Source organism: Mchenga conophoros, linkage group LG1, assembly GCF_057382185.1.
Source record: "Mchenga conophoros isolate Kocher_MC1m ecotype Shallow Benthic linkage group LG1, M_conophoros_male_GT1.1, whole genome shotgun sequence".
NCBI lineage: Eukaryota > Metazoa > Chordata > Actinopteri > Cichliformes > Cichlidae > Mchenga > Mchenga conophoros.
The window spans coordinates 24,706,110-24,731,238 of NC_140526.1; the positions used below are offsets into that span (position 1 = coordinate 24,706,110).

The window sequence follows — 25,129 nt, forward strand, 5'->3', positions numbered from 1 at the left end:
TTATTCTAGATAATAGAATAACTTGTTTTGGAAAGTGGATACTGTCAGTAAAGATCAGTATGAACATGAGCAGGGGTGTCAAACACCTTTTTAATCGGGGTCACATACAGCCCACTTTGATCTTTAAGTGGGCTGGCCCAATGAAACTCCCCTTTCTGTCCATGTAAAGACAGTCAACTAAACATTTAAACCCTGAAATATTTAAACAGAAGCAAAAGAAGTACATTTCCAGCAGTATTAGTTTTCTTTACATGATAAATGTGTAAAAATACAGAAAAAGCTCATTCCCCAGACGGTTCTGTATTTACAATAGCCATAATGTATAATATATTTAAAAATCAAGGTATTTTTAATCATTTGATATTTATTTATTTTTTTGTCTTTTTGGAATTTTATCGATTACTTCACTACTTTAGTGTAGTGTGAATGGCAGTGGGGGAGGTCCATATCAATAGAGAAAGCTGTAAAACATATATACAGTAAAATACAGTTCAAAAATCTTCACATTTTCCAAAGCCTTCCAGTGGGCCTGATTTCAGTCTTTGCCGGGGTGAATCTGCCTTCTAGGCCTTATGTTTGACACACCTTGCGTGCCTAAAACCCGGCTGCTAAAGGTATCAGATTGGAAGTAAGTTTTGTTCTGCCCTGTAGGGGTCAGACTAGAGTCAATTCGGTGGTCTCCCAGCAACACAGTGTAAATAACTCAGTGGGTTTTTCAGCAGGTCATGGAGCTTAAGAGGCAAGCAGAGAAATGAATGCAAAAACGATTTAATATTAAGTAAAGTGAAGTAAAGGGAAGGGAAGGGCGACTCGAACGTAGGCACTCAAGCGAAAATTACAGGTAAAGTACATCTTCAATATACACTTTAGCACAGGATAATACAAGCTAACCATAGCTAAAGCATCACTAGCTGTCGTGGTAACTCAACGATGAACTATATTGCCTTGATGGCTGAGACTGTTCATTTAAATATCGAGTACCGCACTAGGCTTTAAAAGCCTACCGCGTTACGAGGGCTCGCTGATGTAAAGCTTGTGGAAAGAGGTTGGCTAAGGGTAACTAGCTTCAGTAACAACAAGAGATTAACGAAGTAGCAGTAGCGACTGATAATTATATTCTAGAGCCCACTAAGCACGTTAGCTGAGGCTAACGATAACAAGGTTAAATGTTGTTGGGTTTGGCGAGGCATAAACACAAACGCTATTTCTTGGCGTTATGCCGTCCATCTGTTATTGCAGCAACTTGAGTGTGAATGCTAATTATGCAGCAGAAATGTGAACTTGTTCAGTTTTCGCTGTCCCTTTGGTGATCTCAGAGCTAACGATGAGTACTGTAACTATGCTAGCAATGAAATATGAAACGTTTCCCACACAGGACACGTTCCCATTCCCATAAAGTCTAGATTACTCATTATTTTTGTAGAAGTGGCTTAATGTTATCGAACAACAACAGATAACATTATGTCGCACAGCCCAGTTACCGTGTGATTACATTCGGGGTCACCAGGCTAAAGTATAACATTTAAAAGGGTTCCTAGGACTGACTTGTTTCTGATAGCCATTGCATGTGATTAGCAACAGGTGGGTGATCAGTGCGTGACCACAGCTTCTTTAGAGTTGCAGGTCCTCATGTTGTGAATTTTCCAGGACACGTGAAGTACCCTGTATAATCTCCAGCACTTGCTGTAAAGTATTGCTGTATTCTAAATCTTTCTGTGTTTATGTTATGTTACTTGAAGGTCATAAAGACAGCTGATGGTTGCTGAGTAGCCAATGGGGTTGTTTGACAAGTTGGCGGGTTGGCTGGGCTTAAAGAAGGAGGTGAACGTGCTGTGTCTCGGTCTGGACAACAGTGGAAAAACCACCATCATCAACAGACTGAAGCCCTCGAATGTAAGTCTTTCTAATACAAGAGATGTTGCATCACTCATCTTTATGTTGATAACGCTGATGAGAAAGGTGAAGGTGGGGTGTAAGGGGTGGAGATGGGTGTCAGGGGTGATTTATGACAGAAGGATACCAGCAATAGTAAAACGAAAGGTTTAGAAGATGGTAAATGGTAAATGGCCTGTATTTGTATAGCGCTTTACTAGTTCCTAAGGACCCCAAAGCGCTTTACACAACCCATTCACACACACATTCACACACTGGTAGTCAGACTTGCTATGATATATGGTTTGGAGACGGGGGTACTGACAAAAAGACAGGAGGCACAGCTAAAGATGGGTTAGGGTTAGGGTGACTACATCAGAGGGACAGTACAGGTCAAGCGGTTCGGAGACAAAGTTAGGAAGGCAAGTCTGACATGCTTTGGACTTGTGCAGAAGAGGGATAGTGGATATACTGGAAAGAGGATGTTGAATGTGGAGTTGCCAGGCAGGAGGAAAAGTGAAAAACCACAGAGAAGATTTGTAGATGTAGTGAAGGGGGGCGTGCAGGGGGTTGGTATGACAGAGGAGGATGTCAAGGATAGGGTGAGATGTAGCCAATACAATGAGAAAAAGACAGTACTGTAGAGGGAATGTTGCTACTACTAAATACTGTGTTTTCCCCACCTGAAGCTGCTAATGAGAACATGGTGCCCTTCTTTTTCAGGCCCAGGTACAAGATATTGTCCCAACAATTGGCTTCAGCATAGAGAAGTTCAAGACATCCAGGTAGCTGCTGTGGTTTAATATTGAATTGAAACCCAGTAATAAAGTATTGTCATCCTTTACATTATTGAACATCTGTTACAGATTAATATATTTTATTGCTTGTCTCGTTATTTACATAAACTTCATACACATGTGATTTTCTTCTCTTCTTCTAGTCTTTCTTTCACAGTGTTTGACATGTCAGGTCAAGGCAGATACAGAAACCTTTGGGAACATTACTACAAGTGAGTGTGATCCCAAAACAGCCTTTGCAAGATTTTTGTTTTGATATACGTTAATTAATATCTCTCATCTCTTCCCAGGGAAGGCCAGGCTATCATATTTGTCATTGATAGCGCAGACAAACTGAGGATGGTAGTGGCCAAAGAAGAACTGGACACATTACTAAATCATCCTGGTAAGGATTTTTTTTTTTTAGCCACTTGTTCACATATTTATTTTGTGTAAAATTAAATCAGGTTTAAAGGTTTCTTTTTTTTAATTGCCTTTTTAAATTTAGTTTCAAAATATTGTTCATTTATTTGAAGCTAATAACATTTCTAATTAACAGCACAACTCTGAAACTTTAATCTCTCTCTCCTTGCAGATATTAAACACCGGAGGATCCCCATTCTGTTCTTTGCTAATAAGATGGATATGAGGGATGCTCTGACTTCAGTTAAGGTCTCACAGCTGCTGTGTTTGGAGAACATCAAAGACAAACCCTGGCACATCTGGTACGAGCTTTTACTTTTATGTCATTGCCATTGAAGCAGTGTAGTTATTATAGACACAACAGCTACACTGCAGTCTGATGTGAGCATACCAGCACCATTCGCGGTTTTCCTGATGCATCACATTATACGAAAGTCCATTTCAAGGGCAGAACAAGTTTTATTACACAGCATGCAAGTTTGTTTTTTGTTATTGTCTGGTGTACGATCATATTGAACTAAGATGCCCAAACTGTACTGATCACTTCCTCTCGGCGGAAGTCCAGGATATTAATACTGGGACATTTATATTGTATGACTGGAAATAGTTCTGATGAACATCTATTTTTCAGTTCAGTTTTATTTATACAGCACTAAATCACAACAACACTCGCCTCAAGGCGCTTTGTATTGTAAGGTAAAACCTACAATAATACATACAGAGAAAAACCCAACAATCATTTGACCCCCTATCAGCAAGCACTTTGGCGACAGTGGGAAGGAAAAACTCCCCTTTAACAGGAAGTAACCAGTTAGGATGATGGGAGGAAGACAGGATAAATCTGCCATCTGCCACAAGATGTCATATTAACCCAGCAAAAATATTTCTATCTCTTCACTGTTACACTAGAACATTTACTTCAGTGACCTGAGACTAAATTACTCTATTGATTGACACAAGCTCGTTAACACTTGACAATGAAAATGAATATTTATTTATCCTTCACCAGAACAAAAAATATACGGAACCTTCTGCGATTTTATTCCTTTTTTTATGCTGGTTGCAGATAAGATATATTATACATCTTATTATATGTGTTATCTTCATATATTATGAATTATACAGTGTCACTTGGTGCACATTGTTAAATCTAAACATGGAAGAAAGAAATTAATTCCATGTTCTGTGCAAGTGACACCACACACAGCTAAGCATACTAAGAGTATCCCATGTTAAATCACAAGACTGACAAAAAACCCTAAATAGGGATTTGTTACACAGTGGTTAATGGATTTCTTTCGATTTGCCTTTGCACCCTCAGTATTAAGGATGTGGATTTGGCAAAGCAGTCACTTGAAGGTTTTCTGCTTTGTGCTTTTATCAGTGTGTATTTTGATATTTTTCAGTGCCACCAATGCTCTGACAGGAGACGGTTTACAGGAGGGAGTCGACTGGTTACAAGGTATAGTAGGAATGAATATACATGAAAATGGGGAAAGTGGACATCCACTAGTGAGTTCATCTCACAGTGTAGTTCACTGTTAACCATTAGAGTACATATTACATACATTTTAAATGACTTTCAAGATTTATACAGTTAGTTTTTTTTTTTTTTTTTTTTAACAGGCGTATTTTTCTGTCTATAAGGCGCACTTAAAATCCTTTAATTTTCTCAAAAACCAACAGTACAGTACAGTGCCGAAGTCGGGAGCATTGCGGAGTAATCAGGGTCCAAACTCCGCTTCAGGTCCCCAAGGTCAAACGATCACTGCGGCATTAAAAACTGTCTAAATTCTTTCATCTTTAATAAAATGATCAGTGTTATTGCTTTACCAGGTGTAACAATTAAGTTTAACATCTAGGCATCCATGAAAACAGAATTTATTATATTTTAACGGAGATGGAAGTTAACAGGAAGTTAACAGGAAGTTAGCTTGCTAGTTTCCACCTAAATATGATATAGCATGTTCTGACTGAGAGATTTCTGAAAAAAATTAAAATGTACAGCTCTGCTATCACTTCCAACATAAATGAAGACAGAAAACTAAACAGCAGTGACTTCTGTAGTTGTTACTAAAGTTGAACTAGCTGGTTTATAATGATGTGCTACGTGATCGCTAGCGACACAGCTAGGTTTGCATAACATAAACACAGTGAAGCTGGAGGATGAATGCTAACTTTTTCCACTTGATAAAAGTTAACAAGAACGTTCCTGATGGTTAGAGACAAATGCAGTCGCATGGCAGGATGCTGTAAACGGACCGAACTTCAGTCAGGAGAACAACTGAGATAATCCATCCACAATATAAAGTCGGTTATTAATATACTGCAACAACATGGGAATAGAGCATGTTGTTGCAGTATATTAATAATACAGGCCGTACCGAAGTGGAGGAAGCAAGAAGAATGAGTTGAATAAAGTTTGACTTATCAGACTGTTTTGTTTCACTTAATACACCTTATAATCTGGTGCACCTTATGGTCTGAAAAATATGGTAACCCCATAATTCAGCCACGTGTAAAACTACGCTTAGCAGGAGTAACTTGAAGTAAACCTTTTCTTTATGACTTTATCGGCCTTTCACATGAAGGAGGAAATTCCAGTCCACTTTTGGTTCACTCTTCTTTACAGTGTTGTTTTGGTTCATTGAGGTTTGCTTGCATTTTATGCACAGCTCTCTTAAGGTCTCAATAGATTCTTTTCTTTTTCAGCCGTTCTGTTGTAGATTTGCTGCTGTGCTTGGTATTATTGTCTTACTGCATGATGCAATTTCAGCCAAGCTTTAGTTTTTTTACAGATGGTTTCCTCTGTAAACTTTGATATAGAGAGGCGTTCATGGTCAACTTAGTGACTGCCAGGTGCCAAGGTATCGTAGCAGCAAAACCAGCCTAAATCATCATCACCGTGCTTGAAAGTTGGTATGAGGTTTTTGTGCTAATATGCTGTGTTTTGGTTTTCAGCAAACATTGCGCTGTGCATTATTGCCAAACACCTCTATTCTGGACTGATATGTCCAAAGGACATTGTTCCAGAAGTTTGCAATTTTCTATTTAGACAGAATAGGCTTTTTCCTGGGAACCCTTCTAAGGAATCCATACTTGTTCAGTCTTTTTCAAATTTTACTGTTGAACTTTAACATTTAGTATACTAAGGCCTGTAGCATCTGAGATGTAACTCTGACCTTTGTGTGAATTTACTGGGAGATCCACTGCTGTTAACGCACAACAACTGCCAAAAACTTCTGTGTTTATAGTGGTGCTCGCACTTGCTGATCATCAATTAATCAAGTGTATTTGATAGCAGCACCAGGCTGCCTCTTATCCTCTTAATTCTAACGGAAGCAGTAAGGGTGCACTTAGGCTGCGTTCACACTGCAGGCGAAGGCGCATCAAATCTGACTTTTTTGACCCTATGCGACCCATATCCAATCATGGTATGTGTCACGGGGGTGGAACGGACTCAGGCGCAGACTGAGGTAGCACAGTTCAACGACACTTTATTAATCACACTGGTGCGCTATATACACGTGAAGGGAGGGGGGAAACACCAGGGTCCCGGGGATCAATAGGCTGGGGAGACACACTTCTTCGCACTCGCTCTGCTCCTCGTCCAAACAGTCTCCACACAAGCAGCTCAGCTCACTTTCCTACTCACGGGGTCCAGGGGTCACAAAAGGGCTGATCCAGGTAAACCTGTTTACACAGACGAGGGTAAGTCGAAGGCAAACACGGGAACAGTAGAATCGCAAGGAAGCCAGGCAATACTAACGAGAGTTACTCAATATTCCAGCGACGAATAGCTCAGAGCCCCAGCCTTAAAAGCCAGAGAACTGCAATTCGCTTGAGATCAGCTGCAGGTGCGTGGGCCAAGGGCAGGAGCCCAATCAGAGCTCCGCCCAGGCAGACAGGTAGGAGAGAGAGAGAGCGAGAGAAAAACAACAAACACTTGTGGCCACACTGGGCTGGCCGGGGAGGCACAGGGACCATGACAGTACCCCCCCCTCAACGGGAGCCTCCCGGCGACCCACCAGGCTTACCCGGGTGCAGGCGGTGGAAGTCCCGGAGCAGACCCCTACCCACGATAGCCGACCGGGGCACCCAGGAACGTTCCTCTAGCCCGTAGCCCTCCCAGTCAACCAGGTACTGAAAACCCCGACCCCGGCGGCGGGAGTCCAAGATGCGCGTAAACCAGCTGGCCACCGACGAGCCGGGGGGGCGGCGGGGGCCTGGAAGGAGGGCACAACGGGCTGGAGACCACTGGCTTGACCTGAGAGACATGGAACACATCATGAATACGCATATTGCGTGGCAGAGCCAAGCGGACGGAAGCAGGGTTGATCACAGCACTGATTTCAAACGGGCCGATGAAGTTGGGGGTGAGTTTCTTAGATTCGGCATGTAAGGGCACGAAGCGAGTAGAGAGCCATACCTTCTGCCCCACCACATACACAGGGGCGGCCGTCTGGTGGCGATCCGCGAGTGCCTTATTCCGTTCCTTCGTCCGGAGTAAAGCCGCCCGAGTGGCCCGCCAGGCCCTGCGACACCTGCGGAGGTGATGTTGGACAGACGGAACAGTATGCTCACCTTCAACCATGGGAAACAGAGGTGGTTGGTATCCCAGAGACGCCTCGAAGGGTGACACGCCGGTAGCAGAGGATGTGTGACTGTTGTGAGCATACTCTATCCACGGCAGGTGTTCGCTCCAGATGGCCTGGTTATGAGAGGCGACACAGCGGAGGGTGGCCTCCAACTCTTGGTTGATGCGCTCTGTTTGGCCGTTGCTTTGCGGGTGGAAGCCAGAGGAGAGGCTCACCTTGGCTCCTATGGCAGAGCAGAACTCCCTCCACACCCGCGACGTGAACTGAGGGCCCCGGTCCGAGACAACGTCCTCAGGGATGCCATGGAGCCGAAAAACATGCGTGGTGAGGAGTCGGGCAGTCTCCAAGGCTGTGGGGAGCTTAGGAAGCGCAATGAAATGGGCAGCTTTGGAGAAACGGTCAACGATGGTCAATATTGTAGTGTTACCTGCAGATGGTGGCAGACCAGTGACGAAATCCAGAGAGATGTGGGACCAGGGTCGGCTGGGTGTGGAGAGTGGCTGCAGACGTCCAGACGGATGTTGATTGGAGTGCTTATTTTGAGCACAAGTGGTGCAGGCGGTGACGTACTCCCGTGAGTCTTTAATGAGGGCGGGCCACCAGAAATACCTGCGCAGGAATGCAGTGGTGCGGTTAACTCCTGGATGGCAGGAAAAACGGGCCGTGTGAGCCCACTGGAGCACCCGGGACCGGACAGCCGCCGGAACAAAGAGTCGATCAGGGGGGCCCGTGCCAGGATCAGGGTCGGTTTCTTGTGCCTCCCGGATGAGCTCTTCGATCTCCCATGTAACTGCTCCAATAACACAGGAAGTAGGCAGAACAGATCCAGGGTCGGACTCCTCTCCGACTGGGGCGTATTGCCGGGAAAGAGCGTCTGGTTTAACGTTACGGGAGCCTGGCCTGTAAGTGATGGTGAAATTAAACCGGGTGAAGAACAAAGCCCACCTGGCCTGCCGTGAGTTGAGCCACTTCGCCGAGCGGATGTATTCGAGGTTTTTATGATCGGTCCATACAATGAACGGCTGTGCAGCCCCCTCCAGCCAGTGCCTCCACTGCTCCAGAGCCAGCTTTACGGCCAGAAGTTCGCGGTCTCCGATGTCATAATTCCTCTCGGCTGGGGAAAGACGACGAGAGAAAAAGGCACAGGGGTGGAGCTTACCCTCGAATTGTTGGGAGAGCACGGCCCCTACTCCAGACTCCGATGCATCCACCTCCACAACGAACTGCAGGGAGAGGTCCGGCTGGCGAAGGATCGGGGCGGTGGCGAACCGTTCCTTGAGGTGAGAGAAGGCTTCCTGAGCCAGCCGGTCCCAGTGGAATGGCACCTTGGGTGACGTTAACCTAGAGAGAGGCAGAGCAACTTTACTAAAATCCCTGATGAAACGTCCGTAGAAGTTAGCAAACCCCAGAAAGCGCTGAAGCTGCCGGCGATCGGGTGGTTTGGGCCAGTCCAACACTGCCTGAACTTTTGCCGGGTCAGGTTTCAAATCCCCTTTGGTGATGATGTAGCCCAGAAATGCCACTGAATCCATGTGGAAGTCACATTTCTCTCCTTTAACAAAGAGCCTATTCTCCAGCAGGCGCTGCAGGATCTGCCTCACATATACCTCATGTTCCGCTTTAGACTTGGAGAAGATGAGAATGTCATCTAAGTAGACAAAAGCACATCGGTTAATAAAGTCTCTGAGAACATCATTAACAAGAGCCTGGAACACGGCCGGGGTCAGGCCGAACGGCATCACAAGGTACTCGAAATGGCCTAGGTGAGTATTGAAGGCCGTTTTCCACTCATCCCCTTCACGGATTCTCACCAGATGGTAGGCATTGCGCAAGTCCAACTTACTGAAGATCGTGGCACCCTGAAGTAACTCAAAAGCAGAAGAAAGAAGGGGCAGAGGATACTTGTTACGAACGGTGATTTTGTTAAGCCCGCGATAGTCGATACAGGGGCGAAGGGTCTTGTCTTTCTTAGCAACAAAGAAACACCCCGCTCCCACTGGGGAGGACGACGGCCGAATGATGCCCGCAGCGAGAGAGTCTGCAATGTACTTCTCCATAGACTCCCTCTCTGGCTGAGAAATGCTGTACAAACGACCAGATGGAAGCGGAGCCCCAGGCAGGAGATCAATCGCACAGTCATACGGTCTATGAGGGGGAAGTGAACGCGCCCCGTCTTTACTAAACACTTCAGCCAAATCATGATAAACACGCGGGACCGAGGTCAAATCCGGGGGCTCTACCGGCTGGTCAGACCCTGGAGATGTGGTTGGAGCAGGTGCAGCTTTGAGACAGTTCATGTAGCAGTCATTGCTCCACCCGGTTACTCTCTCTTTCTTCCAATCGATGTGCGGATTGTGCTGGAGCAGCCATGGATAACCCAATACAAGGGGGGTGCGCAGTGCTTGAAACACGAAAAGCTCGATGCACTCTGAGTGGTTACCCGAGAGAGTAAGAGACAGGGGTTCTGTGATTTGGGTTATGTCCGACAAGCGTTGCCCAGACAGGGCTGTGACAGCAAGTGGATCGGGTAGGGCGTGTAGTGTGACGTTTAGCTTTTTCGCCAGAGCGATGAAACTCTGCTCAGCACCTGAATCCACTAGAGCTTGAAGAGAGTGGGTAACATTCTTAATGGTGAGTTTTGCAGGTAACATAAGCCGGGGGAGAGAACTTTTAGTCGTTATATCGCCCACCAGTATTCTCTCAACTACTGGCGAGCGCGCCCTTTTGCCCGTGCGCGGCATGAAGAGGCAAAATGGCCCTGACGGCCGCAATATAGACACTCACCGGCGGCCATACGCCGTTGACGTTCTGCGGGCGAGAGCTGCGAACGTCCAAGTTGCATGGGCTGCTCCTCCTCCTCAACCTCGCCGTGCTCGCGTGCCGCTCCAGGCCCCGGTGAGGCGTCCCTCGGTGGCCGAGGCTGAGCGAAGCGACGTTGCGTGCTTCGCCGTGCACACAGGCGATCGTCTATTCGGATGCATAGGGACATGATCGCACCTAAAGAGGAGGGTAACTCACGCACCATCAGTTCATCTTTAATCTCCTCGCTCACATTATTTAGCAGTGCCGTCTTTAATGCTTCCTGCCCCCACCCCGCTTGCGTCGCTAGTGTCCCAAAGTCAACTGAAAAATCTGCCATGCTCCGCTTACCTTGCTTCAGATTCATGAGGCGGAGCCCAGCCGCCGCAGCAGTGGAGCCTTTATCAAAAACACTCCGAAACAGAGACAAAAAATCATCATAAGTGATTTCGGGACTAGTGCTCAGCACGGCTTGTGCCCAGGTCAGCACACGATCTTGTAGCAACTGAACAAAATATGAGATCTTACTCCCGTCATTAGAGAAGGCATGAGGCCGCTGGCGAAACTGGAGAGAGCACTGCATAAGAAAACCCGCACACTTCCCTACATCCCCTGAAAACAGCTCAGGTGTGGGGAGATAAAACTCACACACAGCCGGGACCGGAACCGGTGAGGCAGCACGTACTGCGGAGCTTGATGACACCTGGGCGGGTTCGCTGGTAGGCGAGGGTTCCGGCAATGGAGTGCGCTGAGCAGCTGCTAGCGTTAAGGCAGCGACATTCTCGCTGAGGTGAACAAGTATTCGCTCGTGGCGTTGTAAGATCGCTTCCATTGTGACCGGGGCGGAGGGAGACGGGGAGGAAGCTGAATCTGCTGAGTCCATGGTGGCTGGAATATTCTGTCACAGGGGTGGAACGGACTCAGGCGCAGACTGAGGTAGCACAGTTCAACGACACTTTATTAATCACACTGGTGCGCTATATACACGTGAAGGGAGGGGGGAAACACCAGGGTCCCGGGGATCAATAGGCTGGGGAGACACACTTCTTCGCACTCGCTCTGCTCCTCGTCCAAACAGTCTCCACATAAGCAGCTCAGCTCACTTTCCTACTCACGGGGTCCAGGGGTCACAAAAGGGCTGATCCAGGTAAACCTGTTTACACAGACGAGGGTAAGTCGAAGGCAAACACGGGAACAGTAGAATCGCAAGGAAGCCAGGCAATACTAACGAGAGTTACTCAATATTCCAGCGACGAATAGCTCAGAGCCCCAGCCTTAAAAGCCAGAGAACTGCAATTCGCTTGAGATCAGCTGCAGGTGCGTGGGCCAAGGGCAGGAGCCCAATCAGAGCTCCGCCCAGGCAGACAGGTAGGAGAGAGAGAGAGCGAGAGAAAAACAACAAACACTTGTGGCCACACTGGGCTGGCCGGGGAGGCACAGGGACCATGACAGTATGACAGTGTGAACGGCACAAATCCGATATTTTCAAATCCGATCTGGGTCACTTTTGTATGTGGTACTGAATCCGATACATGTCTGATGTTTCAGAAAGCGACTGCTGTTTGATCGGTCATGTCGCATTAAATCCGTCTTTTACATCACTGACACAAGACAGACGCCAATTATCAGCTCCAGAGAAGACATCGTGAACACTTCCTGGCCATCCAGTGTAGATGTCAGTGAAACTGTTGGAAAAACAACGTTGGAGAAACGTGAACATTTTATTTGTACTGTATAATCTGCAGATTCTTACAGAAATCTGCAACTATCCTTTGAAGCACCGCTCCTCTCTAAAACAGCAATAAGGATAATTATTAGGCCATATCTAAATAACAAAATAACCTTATAATTTAAAGCAAAATTGGGAAACAAAGTCCAAAACAGTCAAACAATACTGTTTGGTCTGGGTCTAAACAGAGCGCATTTTGTGTGACGTCTTCTTTAGCGCATGCGGGCCGCTTTGAGGGTTCACACTAGAGCGCGTTTACTGTCACATTTTATTTGTAGTGTGAAGAAGCAGACAAAAAATCGGATTTGATCAAAAAATCGGAATTGAGCATTAAGACCTGCAGTGTGAACGTAGCCTTAGTTCTTCACATGACTGCATACAGTCCTAAGAAAACTGTCTTGTTCACACGACTAGTTGATAATCTTATTTTTTCATGCCTTTTTTGGAAAATTTTCAAATATCTTTTTGTTCAGCATATCAGAATGGTCATGTGTTTTATGTCATTGAGCAAAGCACAGTGTGTTCTGCATCGTCATATTATTTTTCTTTTTTTTAACATTTAATGCTCTCGCTAAAATCCTGCCATAGATCAAATTATGCAGTGAGTACTAAATGCTGTGTTGTCTTATTGTTATGCTGTCTAGTAGATTTTATTCAAAATTAGTTCTACCTTACTGATTTACTGTCAGTGTGCCTTGGTTAGTGGAGAATAGGATTATTTGGGTGTAACAGTGAAACATGCCTAGATGTGTACCCTTTCCTATATCCTTAATAATGATGTCAGATTCATAAAGGAATGCTCTGCTCTGACCATTATCGCTTAATTATCGAGTCGTCAGTTTAACGTGGAGTCAGAAGGTTCATAGAATCAATGTTACTGCAGCATATGCCATTTTCTCCACAGACGACTTGGTCAGTATTCTGGTTTCCTGCTTCATAAGTGATAGCAGTGCATAAATGAAACCTGTGCTGTATATTCCTTCTTAACCATACTTCTCACTTTTTTCCAGATCAAATCAAAACAATGCGAACATGAGGGCGTGAAGGGGCATCGGCCAGAAGTCGCAGTCTAGTCTTTTATTTGTACCAAAATTCAATGTTCAGAATGGGTTTTTGTTTTTTTTCATTAATGTATTTTTGTCAGTCGAAAAAACTTGGTATCAGTAAAAAAATGTAAAGAATGAATTGACTGTGAGGAAAAGGTCAGTGAGAAATCTGTGACTGAAGACATGGCAAAGTGCTCATGTTTAAAATTCCTCATGGACGTTTTGAAAGGAAAAATAATATTTAAAGCATTCTCTCACTGAAGAAGTCTGTTTCCATTTATCTCATCCCTTATTGTGTCCTTTTCCCCACTGACTCACGATTCATTTCCACTGCGCCATTACAGCAGGAGATAAATGCTGTGCTCTGAAATTTTATGGACGCTTTTTGAGAGCCTCCATATATCACACAAATTTCTAAAAGTCAAACAATTTTGGGAAATAAGTGAAAGATTTTTTTTCCCACCTCTGACATATGCCAAATGCTCTCTTATTTTCAACTTTTTGTGTTTCTCAGGGCCACTGAGGATACATTTCAATCTATTGCTCTCATATATATCTTCAGCATAGGCAAATCTTCTGCTGTTTGTGTCGTTAATACCAAATATTTTCACGTATTCCAGTGCGTCGCCTTTTTTCAAGTTTGCATAGAGGGCCATTTCACTGCCGCATTAAAAGAAAACAGCAACAGCTGTTACCTTATTGCAGCTAACATCACATGCAGCTCTGCTTTGTGTTTGATAACCATTGTTCCAGTTGTAGTCGAAGTGACAAAATTGTAAAATAAGTCGTGTGTATTTTTGTTCATGGGTAACAGTAACTGTAGGGTCTAGAGATCAGTTACCCAGCTGTAAAATGATTTTCATACACGATTGTAATGCTAGCCTGTAATGTTTGTTTGAAAGTATTTTAACGTTTTCCTTTTTTTGCCTTATTTCATTGCTGAAAGGAAAATGTATCAAACATTGTGCTTCTTAGAATTGACTGATGGTACTTGTGATCAGAAGGCAGACCAGCTAAACAAAACATCTGCTCAGTCTGCACCAAGTCAAGAACCCAAGCTTTTTGTCCTGTGCTTTAGCTGGCTGAAAGCTTGCATTAAAAACAAGTACAGATCTGACTGTGTGGTTGCATTTTTGGGGGTTTGTGGGTGTGTTTGTCAGGATCCATCCCCTAATTGAGCTTTAAATTAAAAATGAATCATTTTCAGTGTTTTGGGTGCTTTCAGGGTACAAATCCCAAATATTGTTTTGTTCACTGCACAGTCTGGAGTTCTGCTTTTCCTCTATAAATTGTAATTATACAGGTGTTACGTACTGCAGAAAATATTCTTTGCATTATCCAATTAAAGAAATGAAAGGAATTGTAAGCTTTCTGTGGTTGACAATATCAAACAGCTGTGAATGTGAATGCAAATTTAATCCTGTGAGTTGTAAATAAATAACAGAAAACATCACAGACAGATTTGATATGAAGCAAGCAGAACAGACCTCATTTGATCACTTTAGCTTACAGAAAAGGACAGCAAGCTGAAACAAGCTTGTTGACATCAGGAGCTTAATAATCTATGACCAGTGATGTTTTTCACTGCACAGAGTTGGTGTATGTGTAACTTTCAGCCCACTTAGTCTCCACAGACACTGAGTACTGGTTCATGTTAGCTGTAAGGACATTACATTGAATTGCTACTTTATAGTGATGGTTAAAAAAAAGTGCACTACCTTCAATTTTAAGGTTTCATGTATCGGCACATAAAATTAAAAATAATCACAATATAATTATTTAAATACAACTGCAGATGACTTATAAAACATGACTTTTTACACCATCTAATTTTTTAATTTGGCAAAAATGAAGCAAAAGCAGCGTGTCAACAACTAAATACACACTGACTCAGCTTGTAGAACCACGTGTAGCAGAATAACTTGATGTTATCGTTTTCTGTGCAACTTTATTGCGACTTTACAGACTGTCAAACCTCTGCTTGCATAGAGGCGCGCACACTTAATAAATAATAATATGTAATATGTCATGTTCATCTCAGGTTGTATTAATCTTGTTTCAAGACCTGGTTAAGGACAGGATTTTGTCAAGTTCTGATAAACCTTAGAAATGGAAGATAGAATACTTATTTTTAACCTTGACTGTTTATTTTTATAAGTTTGGTCAACTCTTCAAATTCTCCAAAGGCCTGCATATTTTCTAAACAAGCAGATGTTCCCTGAGAGATCAAGTTTCTTATTCACCAGACTATGATTCAAACTCAGACTTCTTAGATCCTCCCAACAAGCTGTGTGTCTCACAGAAGCTCTGTTTATTTATTTTTTTATTATCTTTTGTATCTATGTGCTAACTTTCAAAGAATGCATTTTGTGGAGAAAAAAATTGTTTCATGTTTTGGAAATTGATGGATGTTTCATATGGAAAATCCTCTCTACACATCTCTGTGAATCTTTGACTTCCTTAGCGCTTGATTTTCCTCTCAGACATCTTGAGCTCTGCCAGCAACAGCTGCTCATTAAACCTCCACTCCTTGGGCCCTGACCAATTTACTTTCTTTAAACATAAACATTCATTCATGACAATTATTAGGCTTGCTCTTATTATGCTATATATCACACCTGATCTGTTTTAGGTAACAATATTATTAGGAATGTGTATGTAATGAGACTTCAACCATTAAACAAAATGTAGAGTCTTAGCTTCAGTGTTTAGCTTGAAAATGTATCGGGGTTGTGTCCCAGCCATCTGTGAAACATGTCGTTAGAAAGCTTTCCAGCTGTCTGCCGGATGTTTTAGCTTTTGGCATCAATATTGATTAGAATCAAGTTAGATGTCAACAAAAAAAACCATACTTTTAATTCAGCCATCATACAAGTACTCAGCTTTTCACATGCTCCTGTGATATATTGTCGCCGTAATTTGGCCTTTAAACAAACCGTATTTGACTGTGTTTTGCAGAATTAACCGTATATTGAAAAGCCATGTTAGACTCCCTTGTTACTCTTAGACTGGGTAAGTTCCAAAGTCATATTACTAATGTCTAACTCTGTTTTGTTGACCGTATGATTTAATCAAATGAAATAAAAGAGCTCAAAGAGAAATCATGGAATAACAGCTGATATAAATATTAACTTTATGATAATTAAAAGGAAGTAGCAATCATACATATCAGATTCTCACGCAGTCTGAGCGGTTAGAATATTGTCCACTGTCCTTGGTGCTGAAACGAGAATGTTGTCTTTCCCAAAGAGGGCGCTGTACATGGGTAGCAGTTAAAACAAGCTTTTGTCTTGGTAAAAACCACAGCCCTCTATCAGATATCAGTTGTACTTATACGCGCGCGTGTGTATGTGTGTGCTCGCCAGTCAGAGCGTATCGTTAAATCTCTCCGCTGCTCTCCAGGATCCATCCTAATTGGATGCCTCAGTTTTGGCAAGAGGTCCAGATTAAACGAGCTCGTGCAGAGGAAGCCATTAAGTGGTCACAGCTCAAGTATATCCTGAAGGGCAAGTGGCAGACACACTTAAACGAGTTCTAATAGGTCCAAGATGAGAGTGTCTTCAAGAAGGTTTTAGGAATTAAAAATTTGAGTGATATATATTTAAAGTAATTTTTTATTTACAGATATTTGTCTCTTTATAATTTTTCGCCTGCAAGGACATTCGGACAAGCTTTCTACGTCCTCGACGCTCAAAACTTGCGCGGAGCAAAGCTGTTTGCGATTGTGAGACGAGGAGAGGACGTCGGACAAAAGGCCGTGAAGTGTGGCTGCGCAGTCAAGTGACTATCAATCACTTGAGTTTGGAAGAGCAGGAGCCACTGGAAGCTTGAAACTCCCCCACAACATATTGATTATTTGGTGCGTAAAAACGCCGCATTCAAATTCATGTCAGGCTATTGAGCTTCTTTAAAAAGTGAACGATGTCCGTCCATCCTCCTTTTGGCGTAAAGGAATCTCTTCCGCCCTCCCACCACTCACATCAGCCATTACACTGTGACGCGTTTCAATACAAGGTGCTCATTAAGAGGGACGTTTGGTTTCTCTGACGTAGGTTTCAGTTCTCTAACGGCACCTGCCCCCTTTTATAAGCCTCAGTAAGTCACCCGGGAGACCTCCACCAACAGTTCAATTTGACTGTTCCTCACTGTGCGGCGGAAGGTCGAGGGTCTTCAGAAAAAGTCTGTTACGCGCTCCGTTACCCTTAAGTGCCCCAGCACATGACTCTAAAAATACTTCAGGTAAGTTCTGCATGTTTTTCAAGTTTTCCTACATTTTTAGAAGCATTTAGCAAATAGCTTTTTGCACAGGACGCTTTCTTGTTTTTTTAACGTGTCAAAAATGGGTAATGATTTTTTTTTCATGCGCTCTGTGCGTAAATTGAATTTTACGTACATGATTCATTACAGGAGACAGACAAAGAAAAGGACAGACCAAAGTCTATTACCATAGGACCGCTGACCATTTTTAAAATGAATTCTGAACAATTTGTTTGGTTTATTTTTTATTTAAAGAATCGTTTCTATGTTTTTTCCCCAACAAGGCAACATGCACCTTGGGCTGTATCATGTTATTTTGATAAACCGTACCAAGAAAACATGGTATTTATTTTCAATACATTTTCATCTTACGCGATAATGTGGAGATGATTTTACCCCAAAATAGCCAAAAAACATATTTTTATAAAGAGCTTTTTGTGGTTAATCTTTACCTCGATTTTTTTTTTCTTTTGTTTGTAAAGGTAGAAAAGCACATGAAATTTGCTTCTGTATCGGCAACAGGGAATAAAAAGTAATTTACCATTTTAAAAGTTAAAGTAGTCATTACATCAAATCGAGCATAGAAAGATGTTTATTTTTTATACATTTATTTCAAACCAACCTAACAATTCAACATGTTGCTTCTGTCACTTTCTTGTCCAAAAGTCGGAAATAAAAGCCAAATAATTACTTCTTTTTTTTTTAACTTTGACTCCACACAGGTCTTGATGCCTTCCCGTTCCTAGCGGAAGACCGCTGCGACGATGACCATCCATGTAGAGGGGCTTGTGGCTATCGCGGTCTTTTATCTGCTGATCCTGTTCGTCGGCATCTGGGCGGCATGGAAGAACAAGCACTCCGGAGAGGCGGAGGGCACCGACCGCAGCGAAACCATCATGGTCGGAGGGAGAGATATTGGATTATTTGTGGGTGGATTCACCATGACAGGTGAGGTTTTAACTTGTTATAACTAAGTGACACAAAGGAGATTGGTGTCTTTTTTAAAGACACTTTCTTCTTTTAATAAGTGGAATGAGCTTAAATTAATATTTTCTGATTGTTTTAATTAGTTCTGTAAATGTATTTCACTTTGGCCAAGTTTGTGTTCAGATTTTTGCTCATTATAATTCATATTGGAAGCTTTAATCTGATGCGTGTATGTGCAAAATTTCCAGCGACCTGGGTTGGAGGAGGGTACATCAATGGCACTGCAGAGTATGTGTATCTTCCAGATTATGGCTTGGCTTGGGCTCAAGCCCCATTTGGATATGCACTCAGTCTAGTTCTGGGTGAGTGTTTCTTTGTGTTTAAAATAATGCAAATTGCTGATTTTATATTGCTTCTGAGATATTATATTGCTTGAGAAAGGATTTGGGGCAATTTGGACACAGATCTGATATCTTTCTACCCATTTACATTTAAACAAAGCAGCACTTTAATGCTCTTACTTACTGGGTGCTAATCAGACCTCTACAAGTATTATTCTGCTAAAGAGTCTGAGGGGGACGCTTTAGGTTTGCTTTTTTGTTTGTTTGTTGTTTTTTTCTGCCAGGGGCTGTGGACATAATATGTAATGTGTGCACCCTTTGTACCAGGTGGTCTCTTTTTTGCTAAGCCCATGCGCTCACGAGGTTACGTCACTATGTTGGACCCGTTCCAGCAGCTGTACGGGAAACGAATGGGAGGCCTTCTCTTCATACCTGCTCTCATGGGCGAGATTTTCTGGTCTGCCGCCATCTTATCAGCCCTCGGTAAATTTTACTGTTGTAATCAGTACAAGATAAGCGATCGGTGTGGTCAGTGAAGTCAAGCTTCATCATTTGACTTCATGATGCTGCAGTGATCATAACATCCTTTCAATCTGTTCATCTCTTCACGATCTCAGGTGCCACTCTGAGTGTCATCGTGGACATCAACATTAAGATGTCCGTGGTCATCTCTGCGCTTATTGCAATCTTTTACACCCTGGTTGGAGGACTTTACTCTGTGGCCTACACAGATGTTGTGCAGCTGTTTTGTATCTTTGTTGGTCTGGTAGGTTCACGCCAATCTGAAAATTAAATCACCCTCATTAATATACGGTAGTGTAACAAAAAACATGCAAATATATACTGCTTCACCTCTATATATTTTTTTAAGAACCCTCTTTTATTTGGATTTTCTTGTATGCAGCGTCTCTCTTCTCATCTTCTTTTCCATCGATACTTGTTTTTCTTGTCTGCAGTGGATCAGTGTCCCTTTTGCTTTGATCAACCCTGCGGTGTCAGACATCACTGTTACTGCCGTGAAGCACTTGTACCAGTCACCCTGGATAGGCAGCGTCCAGAAGGGGGACACTTGGGTCTGGATTGACAACTTCTGCCTCTTGGTACTGTAACCACGAGCTGTTGATCTCATGTTTTATCTCACTGCTTTATTACCCTGGAAAAATACTGACACTAATTAGATGGATAAATTAAATTGTGAGACGATTTGTTGATCAAATACTCCAAAATGACTGAAATGAGCTGAAAATAGTGAATGCTGCCAATCAGAGGCATTTAAAATCGGTGAACTATAGTAACCACTGATTTACATTTGTATTAGTTTCTTCTTTTATTTTGGAGACAAATTCTGCCAGCTGATTACTCTGATAAATCATCTAAAAGTGAATTTGCCATAGTAATAACTGCTTGTTGCAGCAATAAAATGTATTAGACTCTCAAAATGAATCTTCCGCTTACCGGCAGCTGCTGTGAAGCTGTAATAGTTGACTGTAATGTGGTTTTACTTTATAGCACAGTTTGGTTTTTTTTAAATGTTTTTATGCAAACACAAATTAAATGCAAATGATTAAAAGTATTTTTCTCCTTCAATCATGACCTCATCTTGTGCTTTTAATAACTTTCTTATCCCCCCCAGTTAAAAATCTTTTTGATTAGAGGATTTTGCTTGTTGTACAGATTTATGATTTGGGGTTATAATAAATGAGATTATATTGACCGTGAGTGCTATTCACTTGATTTGAACTGTGCTGCAGATGTTAGGAGGAATACCTTGGCAAGTGTATTTCCAGAGAGTCCTGTCAGCCTCTTCGGCTACGTACGCCCAGGTCCTTTCCTTTCTGGCTGCTTTCGGGTGCCTCGTCATGGCTGTGCCCTCCGTTCTCATCGGGGCCATCGGGGCCTCCACAGGTTAGAGACAATAATGTATGGTGTATTCATATATGTATGTATGATGAGGGTCAGCAGCTCTGTCTTCTGTCATCATGGTAAAGTGGAAGTGCTGTCCTGAATACTGTGGCAGGTGTTGATACTTCACAATAGTGTCACATCTATACAAGAACCTTCAGATGAAAAACGAAGGTTGGATTCAACAATGAGTGTGTTTCAGCCAAAGTGTGCCATGGGTTTGCCTCCCAGTACTTAGCCATAGATGCCAAGTACCTGATGCTGCTATCTTATATTCTTTTCATGTCTTTTGTGAAGTACTTCTATGTTGTGTATAAAGCCAGAAGAAGGTGTCATTCTATGTCTGTTTGTGTGTGTGTGTGTGTGTGTGTGTGTGTGTGTGTGTGTGTGTGTGTGTGTGTGTGTGTGTGTGTGTGTGTGTGTGTGTGTTTGTTTGGGACTGCTCTGGATGGATCCATGTTGCCCTTAGATCTGAGAGAACCTGGTAAATAGCAGCTGGTTCGCCTCATCCATAATGAAACAGCAATCAGTTTAATAACCATGCTGGTTGTGTAAATATTACATTAGAGGGAGGCAAGGGACCGAATTAGTAGTTTGATCTTCAGATTTTTTTCTGGCTTCAGATTCCTCAGTGAACAGGTGATGTTGCTCTGTTTTGTCCTGTACTAAAATATATATTATTTATATCTATTATTTGCAGAAGCAAGAAATTTAAAAGAACAAATGTGATTCTCCAGTGCAAATATATTTAATATTTAACATGTTGTGCATGTCCAGCTATGGCTTTAATGTTTCTCTGTTTATTTGGTTGAATTTCGTTGGTGCAGAATTATGAATTTCTCTGCATGAATGTGCTTGTATAGATTTATAGATATTAGTGGGTGTATTTTGCACTTCTGTTCATCACGGATGTCTTTTAAAATGTTTATTTTGCCGTCCTCAGACTGGAACCAGACATCCTACGGTGCCATTCCCCCTAAAAACAAAACTGAAGCAGATATGATATTACCCATTGTCCTCCAACACCTTTGCCCTCCATTTGTCTCCTTTTTTGGCCTGGGAGCAGTTTCTGCAGCCGTCATGTCGTCTGCAGACTCCTCCATCCTTTCAGCAAGCTCCATGTTTGCAAGGAACATCTACCAGCTTGCCTTCAGACAGTCAGTAAGTGCATGTCTGGTCCTTGGACACATGTAATTATGCACTAACAGTTTTCTCTTTAAGTTTAAATAAAATTCATCTTGACGTGTATTTTTCGCTTCTATCTTTCTGCTTAGGCATCTGACCGTGAAATTGTGTGGGTGATGCGTATCACTATCTTTGTATTCGGTGGTCTTGCCACCTTGATGGCCCTGGTAACCGGCACGGTTTACGGCCTCTGGTACCTGAGCTCAGATCTGGTTTACGTCATCATCTTCCCCCAGCTGCTCAGTGTGCTCTTTGTCAAAGGAACCAACACTTACGGCTCAGTAGCTGCATATCTGTTTGGTATGGTGCTGCGTATAGGCGGAGGTGAGCCCTACCTGCAGCTTCCTCCCTTCATTTACTACCCCGGCTGGATGACTGAGCAGCGGAAGCACCATATAACCGGAGAACTGGAAGAAATCGTTGTCCAAAAGTTCCCCTTCAAGACCGTATCGATGCTGGCCTCCTTTCTGGGTAACGTTGCTGTCTCATACCTGGCAAAGTACCTGTTTGAGAGTGGCAAGATTTCACACAAATACGACTTTCTTGATGCCGTGGTGTCCAAGCACAGCGGAGAGATCATGGATAAAACTACGCTTGTGACTCGTGGCAACGCCATCGGGCTGTCGGAGATGGCGCCCATGAAACCGCGGCTGAGTGTGACCTTGGCGGCTGCCTTTACACGCCGTGATACGTTGCCAACAGAAACAGTAGAGGAGGAAGAGGAAGAGTCCAGCCCTGACTCCTCCCACCACGAGGAAGAATGACGCAGTAAAATGAAGAAAATTAAATAAACAAAAAGTGAGCAATTGACTGAACTGACAGAGAATCAAAAGACAGCAAAGAAACATCGTCTTACGGGACTACAAATACAGCACCCCGCCTGACTGGATAACAGCTACGTGCCAGGATATATAGTGTAGCAGCTTGCTGATTGTCAAGACATGAAGCGGTCTTTCTGTGAAGTAAAGCAAACACGCCTACATACATACATACACTCAGAGTATTTATCAATAGCTGTTTCTACTATATATTCATTCTTTTTATTAACTGGTTTGGTGAAAACTGTGTTTAGAGACTTTTTAATTGATTATTAATTTTCCATCGATAACAAGAAAGGCACTCACTTGCTGAAAGATGCTACTGTTCACACAGAGCAAAAGAGGGTGAAATATTCAATCAGAAGTACAACACAGACTGACAGCACAACCACTGTTTAGACTCAATGTACAAATCAGATGAAAGCAATAACACACACACACACACACCTTAACAGCTGTACGGAAATGATTACAGAGCGCCGCCTGTGAGAGTAACTGAAACAGATCAGCAAAAGGAGATGATGGATATGATTTTCTCTTTTATTAAACTGGGTTTTCATATATAAATTAGTTCTCACACAATTCCACATAAAGACAGACAGGAAGTCACGTCTCTCATGTTCGTTATAGATCAATGAACCTATACTCATAATTACTGTGAATCAAGAAAGGCACGAATCACGTGCCACGCCGTGTAGAAAATATACAAGCAGTAGTGATGGTAGCAGACTTGAAGCATTAGCTAATATTCTCTTTAATGTCAGGTGTAGACACTGTTTTAAAGTATGTAAACTAGTGTTTAAAATGATCTTGTAATCAGCTGCCTTAATGAAGCTCGGTAAAACAGATGCTCTCGTTTCCACAGCTCTGATGCCGGTGAGACTGCAGTGAACTAAGACTTGAATATGAATGTAACCTCTACCAAAAAAGAAAAAAACAGAAAAAAAAAATCGGATTATATCCGATAGTGTACTTCTAGCTTTTATTCATGATTTGCAAAGAGTTGCAGAACAATGTGGTGGCAGGTTCAGACGGATCTGTTGTTTGCTTGTTGTCAGCAGTGTACAGATTATTTTCTCTGTGATGTGTATCTTTATGTACATACAAGAGTGGAGAAAAAAATCAAGGATGACAAATAATGCTGGTTAAAATTATTCATATACGATAGGAAGGATGTTTATTTATTTTTGATGTCATAAAAAATTGAAACAATAAAAAAAGCAAATTATAAAAATATATAAAAATAATTTTTATAAGAAGAGAAAATTGTCACTTCACTTCTTTCTTGTCTGTTTTTTTAATGATCTTCAATACTGAATATTTGAAGTTGTCATATTTCCATTAAGCACGTCCATTTCTATATTTCTTTATATATTTCTTTTAGCTGCTTTCTCTGTTTTATTCAGTCGGGAACGAAACGCACAGAGAACCGTGAGCTTTCAGGGATGAGGTCTTGTTGTGGGGGTTTTATGGTAGTGGTTTCCAACCTTAATGGCATGTGATTGCTGTGACTCATATTGCAGGGGTTCAACCAAAAGGATTATTATTCACTCACACTAAATTAGAAAAAAATAACCTATAATTTACAAAAAGAAGGAACAAAGACCAGAAAAAGCCTCAGATATCTATTTCTTCTGTTATTTTAGAGTATTACAGCCAATTGTAATCATTTCCTTATATTCTGGCGAGCTAACCACTTGCGACCCCCCCGCTGTCAGTTATTTTGACATGTAGACTTTCTTTCATGCAGGGACAGGCTGAACATGAATTTGCTTCTCCAGACGTGTTGTTGTTTGTTAGGCCCTTCAGCTAGCTGGATGGCAGACTGAGGAACAAGAAAACGTCCAAAAACGTGACTGAAATTACAATCGCTTGGCTTGCATCTTTGTTCCCCTCCTTGTCCACAGTGAAAGATGGCATCTTAAAATAGCTCTCCTCTCTGGTTATTTACATTACTTTAAGTGCTGGACTCTCTGTCATCTGGACTCAGGGAGGAGCCATCCGAGGGTGGGCAGACTTGCTCGTGATCAGGCGGGGCAGATAAGACTTGGGTGGTGTACCTTAATGGCGTCCGATGCCATAAAATTCACCAGCTCCGGAATAGCGCAGGAATGACGCAGGTGCCCCACCCATCCGCCACACCGCCTCCCTACATTATCAGTGTCCTTTCTTGACGTCCTTGAGGACTTGGAGCAATCCCATAAAGAGAACAGAGGGTGGAGAAAGAGAGCGAGTTCCATCTCCATTCATAGAAAGTACCTCAGAGAGCACTCATGATAATTAACAATTATGGGGGGGGGAACTGTCACTTGCCCAAAAGTCAATCCATTTATCCAGGCCTTTACGGGAGGAGGAGATTGTTGGGGGAGGGTTTTCTGCAGAGGACTGTCATCTGGAGAGAATTTGGACACAAACCAAAACAGATTTGTTGATTCATAAGCACTAGATATATTTAG

At 42.7% G+C, this 25,129-nt stretch overlaps 2 protein-coding genes across 3 annotated transcripts; both read left to right on the forward strand.

The window, feature by feature from the left end:
- Positions 1-656: 656 nt before the first annotated feature.
- Positions 657-14,360, forward strand: arl6 (ARF like GTPase 6). Of its 2 annotated transcripts, none has more exons than XM_085271490.1 (8): positions 657-841; positions 1,740-1,893; positions 2,596-2,657; positions 2,813-2,881; positions 2,960-3,054; positions 3,244-3,373; positions 4,478-4,533; positions 13,208-14,360. In XM_085271490.1, the coding sequence occupies exons 2-8, from the start codon at positions 1,774-1,776 to the stop codon at positions 13,231-13,233; spliced, it is 558 nt and encodes a 185-aa protein (XP_085127616.1). In that variant the 5' UTR covers positions 657-841; positions 1,740-1,773; the 3' UTR covers positions 13,234-14,360. The 2 variants fall into 2 exon arrangements, with proteins under 2 accessions (XP_085127616.1, XP_085127624.1); XM_085271498.1 differs by lacking the exon at positions 657-841 and adding an exon at positions 924-1,056.
- Positions 14,361-16,637: 2,277 nt separating this feature from the next.
- slc5a7a (solute carrier family 5 member 7a) lies at positions 16,638-23,945 on the forward strand. The gene is made up of 9 exons (XM_085271510.1): positions 16,638-17,482; positions 18,223-18,448; positions 18,676-18,789; positions 19,096-19,251; positions 19,386-19,534; positions 19,725-19,868; positions 20,520-20,673; positions 21,614-21,831; positions 21,945-23,945. The coding sequence occupies exons 2-9, from the start codon at positions 18,265-18,267 to the stop codon at positions 22,617-22,619; spliced, it is 1,794 nt and encodes a 597-aa protein (XP_085127636.1). The 5' UTR covers positions 16,638-17,482; positions 18,223-18,264; the 3' UTR covers positions 22,620-23,945.
- Positions 23,946-25,129: the final 1,184 nt, after the last annotated feature.